This window comes from Trematomus bernacchii, unplaced genomic scaffold (assembly GCF_902827165.1).
Source record: "Trematomus bernacchii unplaced genomic scaffold, fTreBer1.1, whole genome shotgun sequence".
Classification (NCBI taxonomy): Eukaryota; Metazoa; Chordata; class Actinopteri; order Perciformes; family Nototheniidae; genus Trematomus; species Trematomus bernacchii.
Window position 1 is genome coordinate 169,737 of NW_022987840.1, and position 19,093 is coordinate 188,829.

The 19,093-nt window shown below is 40.2% G+C and overlaps 1 protein-coding gene across 1 annotated transcript; it reads right to left on the minus strand.

Annotated features, from left to right (window-relative positions):
• Positions 1-74: 74 nt before the first annotated feature.
• On the minus strand, positions 75-17,655 carry inpp5b (inositol polyphosphate-5-phosphatase B). The gene is made up of 18 exons (XM_034153429.1): positions 17,522-17,655; positions 14,520-14,613; positions 11,742-11,912; positions 9,627-9,728; positions 9,285-9,399; positions 8,096-8,212; positions 6,590-6,777; positions 6,269-6,380; positions 6,084-6,193; positions 4,960-5,095; positions 4,586-4,696; positions 4,223-4,388; positions 3,071-3,306; positions 2,782-2,889; positions 2,302-2,386; positions 1,906-2,033; positions 1,679-1,790; positions 75-522 (listed from the first exon to the last, which is right to left on the minus strand). Exons 1-18 carry the CDS (start codon positions 17,550-17,552, stop codon positions 425-427), a joined length of 2,220 nt encoding a protein of 739 aa, XP_034009320.1. The 5' UTR covers positions 17,553-17,655; the 3' UTR covers positions 75-424.
• Between the last annotated feature and the right edge of the window lie 1,438 nt (positions 17,656-19,093).

Below are 19,093 nucleotides of genomic sequence, written 5' to 3' on the forward strand. Positions count from 1 at the left end.
AGACAAACACACCTTATGAAATAACTAAACCTATTATTTTAGTGTTCTCTATTGCTGAAAAAGAGACACAGATATTGTTTTCAACATTTTTATATATAAAACAATATGCTGTTGAAATCAGAAACATTAAAATATGCATTCTTTTTTAAATAAAAAATACAAATAAAAAAATGTTAGGTCTCTACAGATTTGCCATGATATACATTTTACTTTGTGCCTCAACATATCACAAACATTGCCATCTGTGAAACAAGCTTATATAAGACCCGTCGCTTACAATAATTATACTATATATCTATACAAAGAGCCATCTAAGAATATAAGAAATTATTCCATTGTTATTTCAATACGGGACTGTACAATTTGTAGTGTTCAGCTTCAGCGTGAAGGGCAAGAAGGAGAAGTCCTCCATCTAGGAGGAGCCTTAGGCCAGGAAGTGCTGGAAGAACTCCTGAGTCTTCCTCTTTTCTGCAAAATCCTGCTTCGTAGGCGACTTCAGGAGCAAGGAGGCAAAAATGGTGGCTATGCAGAAAGAAAAACAATTATTCATATTGCATCCCAGAATATAATATCTTGATTAGCAGTGACTCTCTTTTTTTGTGGAGAGATATGAAGAAAGACGATTTAATACATTATTAATTAGATAAATAAATAAAAATGTCATATGTACGTTGCAACATTTCATTTTGTTCTATAGTTTATTTCATAATCAACCATTATTTTGGGTAGGTTAGGTGAACGGACATTCTATTTAACAGAAACTAATTGTTTTACTATTAAGTATTAAAACATATTTAGTGCAAACAGTCCTTGAGTCATAATCAAAACATAATATTAAAGTGCACCTATCATGCTATTTTTAGGCAATAGCATAGGTCTCAGATATATAAAAAAAATATAAAAAACATGTCTATGAAGTGTTTTGCTCAAAACACCAAACAGATCACCCATTCTAGCCATGCCTCATATCCCTCTATTTCACTTCCTGTTTCAAAAGTGCAGATTTTGGGTATAAAGCTTTAAAAAAAATAAGAAAAAAAAAGAGGAGGGGGCTGAGCTCATGCGGGACCCGGCAGCTACTGTCTAAACTAAATACTGCGGTGATGAAACGCCATATCATGGATTATCAAGGATTATTTCTGAAACAGTATGGAGCGCAAAGGCTTTCTCTCTTGCCGGTTATACCACAAGGTCAGTTCCTTTTTATTTCCTGCTTCTTCACACACGCTCTCCAGTACAGGTTAGCTCTGAGTGTTAGCGATGCTAATGTAAACACCGACCATATTACGTCCAAAACAGTCGGGCATTGTTTCTGATAGCAACTTTCTGATAGTGCCGTGGGTCCACATTTCCGATATTACGTCATATCGGACGCAAATCTGGATCAGCTCCGTTGTACCCCCGTTTTTAGAGATTTGGGTACGGAGGAAAAGAGAGAGGGTTTTATTTTCTGACGCTGCGTGAGTTCCCCGACACACCAGGGACACATATTTATGTATAAAAGTGCATTTTGCATGATAGGTCCCCTTTAAAAACAGGATTTATATTCATTTCACTTTCGTATTTGTCAGTTTCTCTTCACTTTTTCAACATGCTGACTAAAGCAAAAGGCATCAGCTCAAAAATAACACACGCACAAGTGAAAGAGACTGAAATGCGACCCGCTTCCTTTTCTTACCCAAGATGTTGACATCTAATCGATTGCTAGCAGAATTCTTCAACAGCTCACGGAGAAAGGCAGCTAAATAGTTGAACACATTTTTATGGCACTGAGGTAGCATGGAAATGATCTGAAGACAGAAAAAGTAAACATCTTTTAAAAAGGATAATGATTTACTTGCATAATTTAACATATAGTAATTGATAAATAGTGATCAGAGATTAACCACATGAGGTCTTACTCACTTTCTCACACTGACTGGCATTGGAGCAGCTTTCTAGGCACTGCTGGTAAAAGGAGAAAGGAACCACAGGCTGCGGGAGGGCATCTAGGAAGAGAAGCAAGGCCTCTGCTACCGAGTGGTTACTGCCCGCTGTGCGACAATACAGAGTCAAGGACAAAATACTAGCGCAGAGTCTGCATTTTTTTAAATTTGTAGCTGCAAAAAAAGTATGTAATTCATTTAAAAAGTCCAGCCTCACCATGAATAAGAAAAAAAACCCAGTAAGAAATACTTTTGCAAGTGCTTTAATTAGACAGAAGTACCCATGTCCCTTTTGTGCTACACTGTTCAAATATAATAAACATACACAAGGCTGTTTTCGATTGATAGTAATGATTGAAACAGTGTTGAAGGATACGAAGAGAATCTGGTATGCCAGTATCAAGGCAATCCCTTATCACTGCAAATTCACTCCGGAGCCCAGGTTGCTGAAATATGTCTTCCTGCAAATAGAGGACAGAAACATTCAAATAGTTTTAATAATATTAAGAAAATTGCTCACTTTGTTTGAGGTGTAGTGGAGCTGCAATAGACTTAATTAAAATGGTTCAAAAGGACAATGGTATGTTTAAATTAGTAGAAATAGAGATTAATTATATTAACCACATGAAGACCACTCAAAGATCTACGGATAAGTTTTTCTTCCAATTTGTTTTGTACATTTTTTGTGGACTCATCGAAAATCTTTAAAACTTTTTTGTATAATAATAATAATAATAACATAATTAAATTTAAGGATATAACCCTGCATACAAAAAAAATTCTCCAAAAGAACCAAATCGGACTATAGTGTTCATTGTTTTGATTAAAAGGAGAACATTTTGTTTTGTTTTCTCACCTGTTTGAGTGCACTGCGGAACAAGTGATCCACCATCATCCACAGTTCTTTAGGAATGTCTAGAGGCTTTTCTGTGTTTTCAGCATTCTCATCTCCAGACTTCTCCGCCTGATGTTAAAAACAAACAGATCAAAGATAAGCAGTTCAGTCAAAATGGATTCAACAATGTTTAAAATCAAACATGCACTCCTAATACATTTAAACTACTATGCTGTAGCCTAAGACAACTCAGAATGGACAAGAGGTAGTTCAAGCACACCGTGGCTGCTCTGGACATGGGAGCACTAACCATTTCTCGAAGAGTCTCTTGTGGCATGTCCTGGATTGGCTCTTTTAGCTGACACAATGAATGGATGGAGGAACCGTAGCAGCTGGGCAGGTAGTTTCCTGAGATAGAAATGAAGTAGTCCTTTCCACGCTCCAAGTGGAGCACCAGGATGTCTTCGATCTGCTCCTGGCCAGAGTTAAGTTCAGGCGCGGTTGAACGGTTTACAAAAGCCTCAAAGTCAATGTCCACCGTCCCACCTGGAGGTCGAGAGAGATGCACATTTATGCAAAGGGGAAAATAAACGGGAAATCTTCTGGCCCAAAGTAATTTATTTCTTGCCATTTTACAAATGGTTTCATTTATAAGATTCTATGAAATAACAAAGACTTAAGTTAATTGTCACGTAGAATCTTTATCTTAGTAAATTATTTTTGAGTTTCACCCACATCCTCTAAAGCAGGGGGCCAAATCCAGCCCGCGACCTAATTTTATGTGGCCCGCAACAGCTTGCAAAGAATATAATATACAATACAATTGGTGTAATTGTTGAATATTTACTTTCAATTATTTGCCCTAGACTTTTGCTTTCAGACGTAGTTATTTAGGAAGATATTACCAGAACTGATAATAATCCAATGCAGGGCCAACAATGTAATATAATACATTATTTAATATATATTATATATTTACATATGTATATTTATATATCATTAAAATTACAACCGGCCCTTTGAGTGCAACCATAATGCTGATGTGGCCAGGGATGAAATTGAGTTTGACCCCCCTGCTCTAAAGCCACCATACCGATCTCCTGATTCCAGGATAATTGAGTTGTACTTCATAGTTCATGAGCTCTGTATTTACCCAGCGCCTTTTTTATGTGCCCAGCACAGCACAGCAACACTCAGAGAGATGAGAAGCAAGGAATATATAGCTTCATTTATCCAGAGAAAAAACATGCATTTAAAACTTTTTTCACCAAATGCCTGATTTAGTGATTACTTATCTCGCAAGACAAAAACCTGCCATTGTAAGTCAAAACCAAAGAGATCTGGCCTCACAGCTCATAAAGTACGTCACCATTTCTCAAACCTTAAGGCAGGAAACTGAAAGACGGTAGATCAGAAAAATAAATGTGACTGGGATGAAACTCTGTACTTATGTGCTACTCACCGTTGGCGATGAAGCCTTTGGAGGGGTTGGCCGTGAGCCAGGCCTTGCAGTATGTGGACTCATTGGGTTTCTGGATAAACTCAAACTGACACGGGACCTGCCCGTCATTGAAGAGGCTCAAAGTTTCGGCCTGGTGCTGCATGTATTTCAGATCCGTAAAGTGAAACTGAGAGGAGAGGAAAGGGTTCATGAGGCAGGAGAGAAAAAGTCTACTCTATGTAATGTAACTGTATCCATTAGGATAACAGCCCTTAATCAATACACACATTCATTAGTGGTCGTTCACTTGAGGAGTCAAATGAATTGTGCAGGGCTTATCAGAGAGGCACTGTAATCAAACTGGAATTGATGGGAAATGTTTACCTCACGCTTGGATAAGGTTACAGATGGAATACACTCATTCTCCATTTTGTCTATATTGCGTACAATCTCTTCAAAGGTCCTCTTATAGTCATCAGGATTGACTCTCTTAATCTGTGGGAGCAGTACAAAAACAGACATGTAAGAGGCAGAGTAACAGTGCAGCATAAATATCTGTTTTATGACCTTTAAGTCATACAAAAAAATACCCTATATGACATTTGCAAAAAAATTAAAGCCTATTAAGCGACAACATTTGTATCGAAATGCATTTTTTATTGATTTATTGATTTAATCTGGATTCCGCATCTATCTCACAACGGAAACAAAATGAAAGAAATTGAAGATGAAAAAACGTAGAAGGCTGAATCACTAACCCCGATCTGGAGCAGGGAGCTGACTGGTTTATGGTCACTGGTCTTCAGAGCCATGTGACTCTGATAATGCTTTTGCACGATGTTCTTCCCTCTGTACAGGATACGGTCACACCATGCTGGCACGCGGCATTTTTCACTAAATGCAGAAGAAACAAAATGTGTTAATTCTCAAGCATGTTTATAACGTTATGCATTAGCTAAACTAAAGTATCTCAATATGGTGAACATTACATACTTTCTAAAGTTTATTTGCACATACAAACAGTAAAGGTACCAGACAACTATACTCCTGAATGAGCTATGAGGCACAGCTACTGATAATCTTAAGAGCCTAAAAACAGGGTGCCAAAAACATTTGTTATTCCTGCCTGTGCCCATTAAAGGTAGGGTAGGTAAGTTTGAGAAACCGGCTCGAGATCGCTAGAATTTGAAAATACACAACCGGAGAAAATCTGCCACTTCCTTACAGAGCCCCTCCTCCAACACACACGAACGCGCACATGACCAATGAGGGCACGAGATAAGTTTGTGCACAGATGGAAGGCTGACAGGCAGGTAGGCCATCCAGTTATTTTAGCCGGGCCGGCTCAGATGATTGGTCGTGCTTTTTACAGCGCTACGGCTTCCACAGATGAATTCTTTTTATGGATTTTTTGTCAAAGCACTTAAGATATTCATTGCTATCGGGATGTTAAGAGCATTCCATGGAATATAACAAAAACTGTATCTCGAGCCGGTTTCTCAAACTTACCTACCCCACCTTTAATGTTGTTGATTTTTTAAGATTTAAAAAGTGAGAAACTCCTTTAATATGTTTAACAGGTGAAACATGTAAAACATTGCTTCAGGGCACACATATAGAGGCTATTTCCCGTTTGTATTGTATTTACATTACATTACAATATCAGCTTTCCTTTCTGAACCCCATATTTCTATCATAACGGCACTGGGAGATCCTCTAGTGCCAATCTTTGTGTGAATACTCGAATAAAAGTGGTTTTAACAAAGAGAAAAACAGACATTGGAACTTACAAATGGAGAGATGTATGAACATAACCGTATCTGTGATAAATGTTATGTATATGCATTCTGCCATTTACAGTCAGACCTTCATATCACTTTACCTTGTATCCCACAAGTCAGAGCCGGTGTCATATTTATAAGTGGGCTGGAAATCAATGTCTCCCTCCACAAAACCAACAAACACGGCCTCCTCATCGATCTGTCTCTTGAGCTGAGAAGTATAGGGAGCCGGTAAGTATCACACACTGCTGATAAACATGAATAAAGAGACCCTCCTTTACGTTACCTGATCATAATTGTGCAGCGTTTCAAAGTCCTTGTTGCTGATTAGCGCTTTCACATTGGAGACGTCAAGTTCAGTGATTCTGTAGTTGAGGTCCCCAATCCATAAAATCACACTGAGGAACAGAGAGACAGGCATTACAAAAAGTTAAATATGTATAACAAAATTGTCACAGTTGGATATAAATGTGTAAGATCTCATTCAACTACAACAAAAATACACTTGTATACAAACATATGTGGACTTAAAGCAAAAGCATTTTTATGATCACATTTAATGCATATGACGACACTGTAAGTCTGTAATAGTTCATTGGTTTCATACTCGTGCTTCATGATAGTGAGTGGGGGTTGATTGGGGTCGAGCTGGCGAAACTGGAGACGACTGCAGATGTCCTTGTAGTCTTGATTACGTCTCTCGTATTCTTCGATGTGGGCAGCCAAGTGAGAGTTGACCACGCAGATATCAGAGTTGTGGAAGCGAAAACGGATGGACACAGCACCCTTATTTCCCTGCAGATCAATGAGACATTTAGTCAGAATAAAGTGAGCAACATAATCTAAATCCTGCGAACTGATTTAGGCAAACACAATGTTTTAGATTCTATGAAGTTATGTTTTCTATATTCCAAATCAAGCACACACTTGGCATGCTTTAGATGGTTTGTGGTTCAAAGCAAAGGCTTCACTGGTTACCAGCCAGCTCTGCTCTGCAGGGACTGCTAAGCATGGCCGCACATAAAACAAAAATATATCTATTCTGCAGGAGGAGTTAAAGTGTATGCAAACAGGTAAAAGGAGGAAGCAGACAAGATTTGAATGTTTGTCATTACAGCAGAAAAACAACACAGTCATTGTATTATCCCAATGTTTGTTCTCTGCTTCGCCCATTTGCTTTAATAACCTGGTGTTAATGTGTGAAGCTACTGTGGATAGGATTGCCACACTACCAGCGTTTCCGCCAGGGGGGCGTCTTGCCGTCATTTGACGCCCTTATTCAGCTCGGAACGCCCTGAACTCGAGCCGAGGGCGTCCAAAAAATAAAATAATTTGAGAGAAGATCAAGAGTTTTTATCGCTTGAAATGACGAAAAGGAAAAAGGACAAGGACATCCCTCTGTTGGAGGGGCAAAGGAGTCTGGTGTGATTCTTTTCGCCACCAGCAAAGCGTGTTTCTGTGGCGGAAAGTATACTGCCGGCGAGCCTTGACGGGGGGTGCTAGTGGAGCACGCGGGTGAACTGCGAGCGCCGGAGCCTCGCAGCGGCAAAACTGAGGCTCCGTGGTAAACTGTGGTAACATGAAGAGCCGTTTAGGAGCTGAAAGAGCCGGCTCTTCTTAGTGAGCCGAGCCAAATGATCCGGCTCACTAAAAAGAGCCGGAATTCCCATCACTAATACGTAAAGAGATAGTATCTATAAAGGGACGGCTCAATTCAAAATTCAAGTCACGTGACACAACGTGACGTCACACCTCCCGCTCTCGGGGTGGACGCCCTCTCAGCCCTGGTCTGGTGGAAACACTGGTTATAACTAATGCATTTATATGGCAATGGCAATGGACGACCTTTTCATGAAGACAAAACCAGGGATGTTACTAAAACTTGGTTTGAAAGTCTCCAAGAATAAAAAGCTTTTTATGAAATCTCTGATGAAGCAAGAAAAAAGTGATTCAATCAGCAGCAACAGGGGAAAGAGATGGAGATGAGGGACACCTGAAGCATGGACTCTCTCGGATCATAGCTGCTCAACAACTCCCAGATCAGAATGTAAATATTATAATATACACAACATGGGGGACCTTAAAGAATAAGCCCTTCAAATGCAGTCCTTACCATCCTCCCCATGATGCCTGTGCCTACTGTCTCAGCCTCCACATCAGAGATGAACGCCGCATGCTCATTCTTCACATAGAAGATCAGCATGATACCGACCAGACGCACCAACTTCACCTGGAGAAGATGAGTAGAAGCAAAAATGTCAATTTTAAACAGGAAAGGGAACATATACACATTGAAATGCAGACTTTGCTGGGTAATTTCCCTTAATGCGCAGGCAGTGCTTAAGTGCTGGAATACAGTTTTTTGCTGCATAAATTAGCATCTTAATCTTATCTCCAGAAAACAGAACCAAACGGCACTTCTGAGAATCGAAGCAGCTGTGCATAGGGGGAAGCAAAAATAGTTTGGTAAGCCTCCCTCCCTGTCAAACCTAGACCAATCATAATTCAAACTTGAAGGTAAAAAGCCATTTTGTTTGGCTTCCTGAACTACACCGTGTCAGTTACAGATCAGCCATGCATCCTTCATTTAGAGCATTGAGAGTGAATGAAGAAACGTTGTCTATAGACCCCCTACGTGACTTAAAGACATCCTGTAATGGCCAAGAAAGGAGGAAGCTAAAATCTAGATTCAGCATTCTGAGAAAGGGGAAGTAGATGGAAGCTAATAAAAGGAAAGAGAAGAAATTAAAAGGCTTTACTAAGTTCCCGTCTAACATTCTGCATAATCTAAATGGTACACTGTTAATTTAAGCAGTTACTAAAGCCACAGGCAGACGTTGCATGAGCCATCTGCCAGTTCATTGTAACACTTAAACACAATCAAAGAAAAAATATGTTACCAGCGCCCCTTTTAAGAAAGGTCTAACAAGCTTTGGAGCAAATATATACAGTCCCAGTCTAAAAACTTGTGGTTAATAACTCTTATACCATAACAATACGTATATGTTGATGTTGCTTTTTGAACACTGGATGGACTATTGGTTCAACAGGTGATACAAGTGAGCTCACCAGGCGGCAGTGATTGGGGCTGGGGTGAGCACACCGTTTTTGACCGAGTAGCCATGTATACACTATTGTTTTTGTTGGTATTGCAAGTAAATACCGGCATTGTTGTTCAGTGCACACGTTTAAACTAGTTTTACCCAGTTGAGCAATCCCTCAGTGACATTGAGTATCAATAGAAATAACTATACAAATATTTCAGGAAGGATAAAAATGAATTAAAAAAAGGTTTTTCTTACTAAGGCATACTTGGCATCTGGATGCAAGGCCTCGGACACGGCCTTCGTCCACTCCAGCTCTTTGGGGGTGTCGTTGAAGAAGAAAGCCTCTTTGCTGAGGTCAAGCTCCTGAAAACTATCAAGAAGGACAACGTTTTTGTTACTCTTAAAACTGTTTCACATCAAAGTAGCAAACTGAAACGTAGGCAGGATTAAACACCGAGCTGTGGGTGGGCACGTTCTCCAACTTAAAACCAGTTCAATGGTACATTCAGAGGTGTGAGCAGTATGGGTATCTGTCTGTGTAATGGGATTAAGGGGAGAATTGAAAGGCTATTGTCCCGCAGGGTGGATGTGACTTACCCCACGCAGTACATGTCAGGAGGGTCTGAAGTGCAGTTCAGCCAAGGGAAGAGGCTTTCCTTCGGTGTCTGTCCGTTCACATTGTATGTGCCGAGAAAAAAACTGAAACAGAATGGGAAGGAGTGAGAAGTAAGCACAAAGGGAGACGTGTGGCGCAGTGGAATAGTGCGTTGGTGTTTCGGATCAGGGGGTCACAGGTTCAAACCCCACTGCAGTCAGCATGTCATTGTTGCCCACAGTATTGAGTATGTAAGTCGCTTTGGATAAAAGCGTCTAACAAGTAAAGGAGAGGAATACAAAGCCACAGTTTGATTGCACACTATTTTGAGTTGAATCTCCAGATGGTTACGGATTCTAGCAAAGCCCGTCTGTTCTTTATTTTTACGGTTCATATCAGGGGAGATTTAAATAGAGAAACAATTACCTCAATCTCAGTTTAGACCCCTTGGTGCTTTACTGCATTGCTCACTCGCTCATTATACTTTATGAAGGATAAATGAGCCTACCTTTTTCAGCAAAGTTTACTCAGTCAGAACTTTTGGTTGGATAAGTGAATAGCTTCGAAAACCCCGTCTGATGGCTGGATGCAACCATATCTGTAACTTTCTCAAACGAATGATGAAAGAACATTCAGACCAACTTCTACAAGGAACTAGGGTTTGAAGATCTCTTGTTTTCTTTTTAAATGTTGCCAGAACTATCTATGCCTTTTCCTGTGTACGACCAAATGCAACACTATGATTGTCTTCCAGGAGAAACTGTATGAATAGGTGTGTTGCTATCCTCATATGTAGGACTACTTTTCACAGCCCTTTTGTATGTAGCTGTTATAAACACTTTTGATTTCAGACGTGTATACCTAGACACTTGCACTAATAAACAGCTTAACAGAGGAGCTGTCTACACTGCAAGGCAACAGTATAGAACAACAATAGACCTCTGAGCAGCCTCACTTAAACATAAGGGACTTGTGGAAAAGCACCTAAATTGTGACCTTTTCATTTACCTCCCCATTGAGATGTATTCTCTACATTAAAGATCAGCTTTCTTGCATTCAATAGCCCTCTTCTCTGACGTTCAGGCAGCTGCTGCTCATACTGCTGCGCAAGAGCAGCACAGAGCTCTTTATTTTGTGCTGACTACCATGGCACAGTAAAACCCTTTCTGCTCTAATGGCACCTCCCTTAGCTAACTTGAAAGATGCTGAAGATGTTTTATATCATAGTCTAGGGAGTGCTGTTTTCATGACGTACATATTTGCATTTTCAGTATGTACTGCAATATAAGGTGAAAACAGGCAATGCACGTGATTCAGTACAATGTCAAATCAGAAACTTTGCTTTTTCCGATTAAAAAACCTTTCAGGATAATAAGACAAACAGCACATAATGCGTCATTTCTTCTGTGTATTGCTTTAAGGGTCATGCAGGGACAGGAGCACTACAAGCACCTTAGATATGTTGCAACACACTCACTTGTCTAACACAAGCACATTCAGTTTCACACATACAAACTATTTAGAGACCACAATTATCATGAGCTTCATGTCTGGTGTGTGGGAGGGAATCAAAACAGCCAGGGGAAACTTGTACTCTGCATGCAAATTACACCCAGAAAGCAATGTTGGAACCAAACATGGAAACTTCTGGGCATCATCCACTGAGCCGACATGCTGCCAACGCCACACAAAAGGCTCCTTGATATTCCCAGCTCTTACCTTTTACATTAAATAGCATTTATACAGTATCCCCCTATTGAGTTATAACAGAGTTTAAAACGTCTCTAAGATCTAAGATTGCTTGTTTCATTCCAATTAAATATATATTGTTGTTTATTCTTTGCTAAATTCTTGTGTGCAAGTAAACATTAGGCACTGTTTTACCAGCAGGAGGCAGTAACAACACCATAGCTACTGTAAACATCGACATTGAAATTGTTATTTTTTTACACTTGATAGACACAAAAACAACCCTTAATATAATTGTCAAGGCTTCTACAGTATATTCATTTCTATAATAAGTAAGAAGAACAAAGACCACATCGTTTTCCACCCACATGCCTGAACCAAACACATGTGTGTTTATGCAACACATTCAAAACAAGTTGTTAAATTACCTGAAGTTCTGTAGGTAAGTGTAAATGTCCTCATTCTTCATCAGCTCACACTTGATGAGGTTGTCGCGCAGGCCGAACTGCGGCATGGCGAGTATCTGTGCTTTGTTGGACGTGGTGTGGCTGGAGGAGCGCACCAGGTCATCCCGGTCCTCCCGACTGGAGAGGCCCTGACTGAACACCAGGAGAGAAGAGAGAGAAGAGAGAGCAGTGAGGCGCGGAGCTGAGACAGACCAAGATAGAAACAGGGGAATATTATCAGGCTGCTGTCATCTCACGTACCCTAATGCGAACAGTTACATGCGAACCTTACTGCATCAAGCAATAGCTTCCCTAAAAAGCTGGAAATAAAATCATGACAAAGCAGAAAGCATTTCACTCTGCTCCAGACTACCAGCCTAATGTACAGTAGAGCCTCACAGTGATAAAAAGAACTCAATCTATGAAGTAAAGCTCTATTTCCATGTTGCCAATGTGGAATGAAGCTGAGGGGTGAGGAAGAAATGTGATGTGACCCAACCCTGTAATCTTCCAGGGAAAAGCTGCAACTAAAATCCATCTTACATAAGCATATAAAAGCATTAATCTTAAAAGTGTCAGCAATAGTTTCCAGGTACTGAAGTTAGCAAATTTGCACTTTGACAACTTTAAATAAATTAAATACTCATCTTCAGCTGCTGCCAGGCAAGTACGCAGTGTGTGTGGTAAAACTGGTTGGGGTAAGTGATCAAATCAACATAATTCTGCTTTTTTACGCACTCATACTTCACTTACTAACAACATAGTATAAGTTTAAGGCTTTAATCTTCAAAAGTTAACTTTTAAGCTTTTAAAGAGTAATATTATAGAGGCACATGGTGAAGTGTTTGAGCTCCAGTTGTGATATGGAGCAAGGTTTTGAGTTTGTCCCCAATTCACGGATCTACAGCAGGAGGTCATGTACCAAGAAAGACAGCTATACAGGTAAACATGGATTATGTAAAGACAATAAACAAGTTTTAAAACATAACCTCTCTATTAGAATCTGGGCAAACATTTTGGATTATGGAAATGTACCAAGATCTTTATATGGATGTGAGATCTGGGGCCCGCTCAGTCCAAAAAACAGGACACATGGGACACATGGAGGCACTTCACACTGAATTAAGATGAAGTACTTTTTGAAGTACCTTCAAAGAAACCAAAAAACGCCTGCCAAGCAGAACTGGTAGGTTTCCCCACTACTTTCAGGCCCCGGCTCCACGAGGACGAAAACGGGTTGAATCCGCATATTTGTCATGCGTATAGCCCTCTAAGCTCGACGACGCCGTAAGGGAAACGTAGAAACAGACCCCGCAAACGACAACGGGTCCAAAGGTGGATAGATCTGGGAACGGAGCGCTCTGGGGGGTCCAACGGGGCCGTGGAGTCGCCTATACGGTCATTCGTTTTCATAGCCCCGCCTCTCCCCCGCAGGGTTGCTATCGTGCTCCAGTCGCTACTGACCATGCTACAGTTGTTTGTGCAACATCTACAGGAGCTCCTCCTTGAATTCAGTTTATTTATCTTTATCTCAATATGGACATAAACGCGAGTGAAGTCTAATCTGACAGGACGGAGACACGCAGCTCCTGCCGCTGTGATGCAGCGGGAGCAAAACACACACTTCAAGTCAGATCATCACCCTTAGCTATTTTAATTACCTCTCAAACTAAACTAGTTATAAATATGTTCATTTTTACTGTCGGGTCACTCATTACAGGATCAGCTGCTGCATGAGACAGACACTGACGCTGTGAGAAGAGAGGAAAAAGAGACAGGCTCTGTGTATTTGATGATTATATATCATTATATCGTCATTATTCATTTGTTTTAAAGCTCAATAAATAACAATGAAGACCTTTGACCGGCACTTTTATAATTTTGTCCGGAAGATTTAAACTTTAACACACGCTGACCGGCGAAAAACTCTGCCCGGTTCTGTCGGCCCCCACCGCGGAGAATACACAGAAGTGCAGCCATGACAACCATTCTTCTTCGCTGCTTTTGTGGAGGAAGTTGCTGCTTTTGTGGAGGAAGTTACAGCGCCACGTACAGGTTCGGCATATGTACTGCAGCTTTTCCAGCGTTTGGATGTAAACGGAGCCGTCTCGTGGAGCTTGACACAATCCGGTGTATATTGCGTGGGGACGGAAGGTTTTTTGCGGTTGCATTTGCGTTACTCCGATGCGTTTTGCCGTATTTGTCCTCGTGGAGCCGGGGCCTTAAACATACAAAAATAGGCAAAACATGTTGGGACAGATCTTAAATTCAAGGCAAAGAGACACACTCATGTTCAACAAATTCAAAAAATGCAAGAACTAAATCCAACATACTCATTATCACTGAATCAAAACAAAGTCATACCAATAATATATATCAAAAGATATATAATTTAAACATTGGAAACAAGTATCTTCCATGTTTATCTGCACTGTGCAAATAAACATGTATAGGCCTGCCACAGCCTGAGATCCCCTTAAATTAAGGGTTTCTATAAGTACTTGTATTAAATGTAAAAAAATACAAGCACTGACAGGACTCTGGGGAGCGTTAATGAAAAGTCGTTTTGAAAGAGGCTTTAAAGACTATCCCAGCAGGGAAATGGCCATCGATGTATAGAGAAAGTCAGTGGTAGCGAACAAAGGTACATATGGAGGGGATAATAATACGAGTCTTTCAACCATAATGTCAAAAAACATAGTTGTGTAAAGAAATGTTGTCTTGAGCGCTCTCACATGTGAATAAATAAAAAGGCCTTACCTCTCTTGGCTGGAATATGCTCTGGTCTTCTGCGTGCCACTGTTAGAAGACCCTTTGTCCCTTTCTAAAGATCCCTTTTGGTCTGATGGTTTCTCTGTTCGGGAAGAGAAGGAGCGAAAAGGAAAATTCATGTTGTCATTCGTTTCAAATGTTTATCAGATCATGAAGATAAAAGGTCAGCATTGTAGCACAGCTTTTCCGCACAACGTCCATCAGAACTTCCTGCACGTTGATCCCAAACTGCAATATTCTTTGCCGGTTGCGAGTTAAGACTGTCAAAGCGTCGTGCCAGCTGCAGGGAGTCCTTCCCATCAACATTATCTTAAACTCAGCCCCAGGTATTGACAGCCTGGGACGAATCACTCTAATAAGAAAGAAGAACTCAACCCTGAGCAAACACATTTTTCAACTGATAGGGAGAACACTAGCTAATAATCACTCAGAATAAAAACATCCAACACATAAGTCGGCCATAAAAGGGCAAAGTCAGGTTTAAGTTGTCGCGGTCAATCGACTGTAGCTGCCTTTTGCAGTTGGTTACAGTTAATGCATCCCAAGTAGCTGATTTAATGGACGGGTGTGAGGTATGAGACAGCATGGCCCCTGTCTCCTGCAGCTTGGCAGGGAACACAGCTGGCTGCTCTGAAAGGGAAGCCCTGGTTTCTGAGCAGGAAATTAAACTCTACGAAGTTATAACGTGCCACATTAAGAGTGCACCTGACCAGAATACGAGATACACAACAGGCTTTTACTTTGGTAATCTTTTTATAACATGACTGTATTTGGAAAACTGAAAGCCAACTTGACTCTCTTTCCAGTTTGTGAGCAACATTTAACTTAAGAACCCTGCGGCTCAAATACACTGACTTTAAGTGACTAGACATGGATATCAACAGTACTATTGCTAAAATAAATATACAACAATTTACAAAACGAGCAGCAAACTGTGAAATACTTGAGGGACTGTGCATAGGAATACTTCATCCAGATGGTGAACATCTCCGTATGCATGACGTCATGCGGTTCCCGGAACCAAAATGGACCAATCCGCGGAGCTCCTCACACACTAGGAGGGGTGGGGACCTTTAGCGTAAATGTTCAACTAACAGGGAGTCCCATTGACTTGCATAGATCTCCATGGTTGGTAATAGACGAGTTTGCTTGTGATGGATGCTCTCCGCAGACCCATTCTCACAGCGTTTATAAACCTTTTTCTTACTCAATATCAAGCCACACTTATTGTTTTTACTTCGGCTGTGAGTGTTTGTGTGTGCTCAGGATGAGTTTTGCGCTGTCCTGCTGTATCGCCGGCCCGGAAACCACACCAGTAAGCCAGCTCGCTGAGCAGCGAGCCTTGCAACGTCCCGACCAATCAGAGCACACTGGGCTCACAGGGAGGGGGGGCAGGAGCTCCAACAAGCCGTTTAGGACAGAGAGTGAATACACATACTATACAGAGATGCTGTATGAGAAACCAATGTGAGTTTGGAAAATTGCACAATATAAATCTATTTGAGTAGACCTCAACAATGGAATTATGATCAGTAGAAATGGCCATGACATGGGACCTTTAAGGCATATTTTACATTCCTGCTCATGCTTTAGTGTTCTTTAACAGCTAATGAGCTTTACTAAACTTTCAACCACCAAGCTGCAAGTTGCATGAAGTCTGACCAACTGCAATTTCACACGCCTATGTCTCTCTATCTGCGGTTGATCACAAGTCAGCATAAATGTCAAGTTGTATCAGGCCTCAGGCTTCTCAGTATTAAAACAGTCATAGCTTTACTGCATGTGCACAAAGTTCAACTTTGCATGACTTCCCCTCATGATTTAAAACTATAGGTAATTTCACTGATGATTAACCTTTTTTGTATTTTTTCTCATCTCATTCATCTTTGATCAAAGTAAATGTACTCAAGTACTGTACTTGAGTAACACTTTAAGGTACTTTACTTACGTATTTCCAGTTTATGCTACTTTGTATTTCCACTCCTCTACAATTCAAAGGTACATATTGTATTTTTACTCCACTACATTTATGAAGTACCTTTGAATACTTTCCTCTTGCAAATGAGACCCCAACAAGCTACCCTGCAGCATACAACGTGAGTAAAACTAGCTGCTCCTTTACCAACTTGAACAACACATTAATACATCAATAATCATAATCAAAACATATAATACATATTATTCTGAAATCTGCATAATGAGTACTTTGACTTTTGGTACTTTGTTGGTAAATGTTGATGCTAATACTTTTGAACTTGAGTTACATTTTTTAATTAAGGACTTGTTCTAACAGAGTATTCATACACTTTGGAATTTCTACCTTTACATAAGTACACGATCTGAGTACTTCTTCCACCCCTGATCATGTAAATTATACGCTAGGATAATATGCAGCTGAATGACAGAGAGACTTTTCTAACGTGTGAGCAGACAGTAATTTAAAAAACCTGCTTCTCACTGAAAGGGCAGTAGGAATAAAGTTTACAGACAACTGATTTGAGCTGGCTAAAGTTAGCTTAGAGGATGAGCCACAAGAGAAAGTCTATCACCAAACTAAATAAAAAAGCACACTGCACAAGCACCAAGACCCAAACAACGACTCACTTAATGACACAATTCCGTGTCACTAAAACACGTTATTGCACCACCAAGCACAACAGGTGTGTCATTTTCACATAGCAACACCATGACCATTTATCCGCATTAGCTCTTAAATTATGAATGTAATAACCACCTTCACTGGCTAACATTCCCGGTAGCTTCATATCGAGTTAACAGATACTAGAAACTGGTAAAAACTAACCAATATTTCGCTTGGCTATTAAGCTAATATGGCTAAAATTAGCTTATTTAGAACGAACTACCATCGATGCTACTCGTTAGCATTTGCTGGGAAGCTTGCTAATCAGCAAAGACTGAATGCTTCAGAGTAGTCCGATGGCGTTTCGTTTCAGCACCTCGAACAACAGTGTAAATAATAGTTTTCATACCAGAGTCTTTCATTATCCTAGACATCTCCATGCACCGCTCCCACGCATTCTGTGCAGAAGAGCAATGTCCACTTTGTGTCAGACCTGCCCATGCTAACGTTGTAGGAGGAGTTTAGCTTCCCCTGCTGCAGAGAGACAGGAGGCTGGACCATGGGCAGAACAAACAATAATCTACTATGCAGAAAATGCGACCGGGAAATGCTTCATCACATCAGGAAGTAAAACTCATGCACTTCAAGTAGACACATAAATGGTTACATTTACAGCCTTTTAGGACTAGCTTGATGATAAGATTTGCATATTATAAACATTAGATTTTTTTTTGTTCCATTATTATATATGCATCATAATCATGCACTTTATAAACTGCATTGGTCTAATCTAGCATGCAAATACATATTGCATGTAAATTGTGTGAAATGGACTTTCCACATACAAATGAGACCTTTCACAACAATAAAGGTGTCCTTATTTGGAATATTGTTGCAGATGTTTTACATGAGGCTGCCTTTTTTGTGTAAATTATTTAATATCTTTATGGTTAGAAGGTACTTATAATGTTGTAATTGTAAAAACAATGCACGCTTTGCTGTCTAAATTCTGGAAAAAATCTCCCTTCCCTTTTTACAGTTTGGTATAGTCTGTGCCACATTTCAACTTCAAAACCTTAGAACCTCCTGTATAAACTGAGAGCTTTTTTTTTTTTTTAACTTATAACTCAAATCATTATGTTGTATTTTTGATTTGTCGATGTAGGTAGGCCTATTGTATAATCCAGAAACTTAATAACTTACTTTTCAGGAACTAATTATTAAACATTCATAATAAGTGCACTGCATTTAGTTTTGTCCCGGCTATGCTGTTTTACATGCTGGCTCACTATCATCATAGCTAAATTGAATGGAGTCATAATAACTGAATTTTCTGCTAAAACAGATCTAACTTAATGTGTGACTAGCGTCTTTCTCCACGGCTCTATGAGTAAATGTGTTACAGCTCATACATAGGTTGGGCCAACTGCATTTAAGGGAAGTGGGACTTGCAAAACCGCCGGGTTTTATCTTGCAACCCTTTGATATAGACTTTTATCTGTGTGAGGCTATCTATGCCAAAAAAGAGCAAGCACTTAAGTAATACACATAACTATCTCCTGTCATCCACTGCACTGTTAGGCCTATTCCAAATAATTGAAGTTTGATAGGAAATGAAATTCTGCAAATAAAAACAAGATGACAAACCTGTTTTCTTGTGCTCGTTGAGTTGAGTGAGTGTTGAGCCGAGGGGAGAGGGGGCCTGTTTGACAACTCCCTGGCCTCTGGTGTTTTTGTGGTACTTGCTGATCCACTCAAACCTGGGTGCCTGTGTGGTCGACTTGCAAACATCTAAAGAAAGACAGACATAGAGAAACTTTGTGAGCGAACAATACAACAAGAACCGTATCTGAACTCCTGCTTTGTTTTCAGGCTAAAGTAGAGAAGGTATAGCAACAGCAACAGAAGAATGAATGGTTTAAACAAGAGTGTTTATTCATTTACTCAACTTAAAGCATTTATATGTCTTGCTCTTACATCT

Bases quoted from the DNA above. Each gene is read 5' to 3' on its own strand.
- inpp5b (XM_034153429.1), bottom strand. From the start codon at position 17,552: ATGGAGATGTCTAGGATAATGAAAGACTCTG. The intron at 8,213-9,284 runs GTAAGAAAAACC...CATCTTCTCCAG, and splicing joins CAGATGCCAAGTATGCCTTA to GTGAAGTTGGTGCGTCTGGT. The intron at 2,890-3,070 runs GTTAGTGCTCCC...TTTTAACATCAG, and splicing joins AAGAGACTCTTCGAGAAATG to GCGGAGAAGTCTGGAGATGA.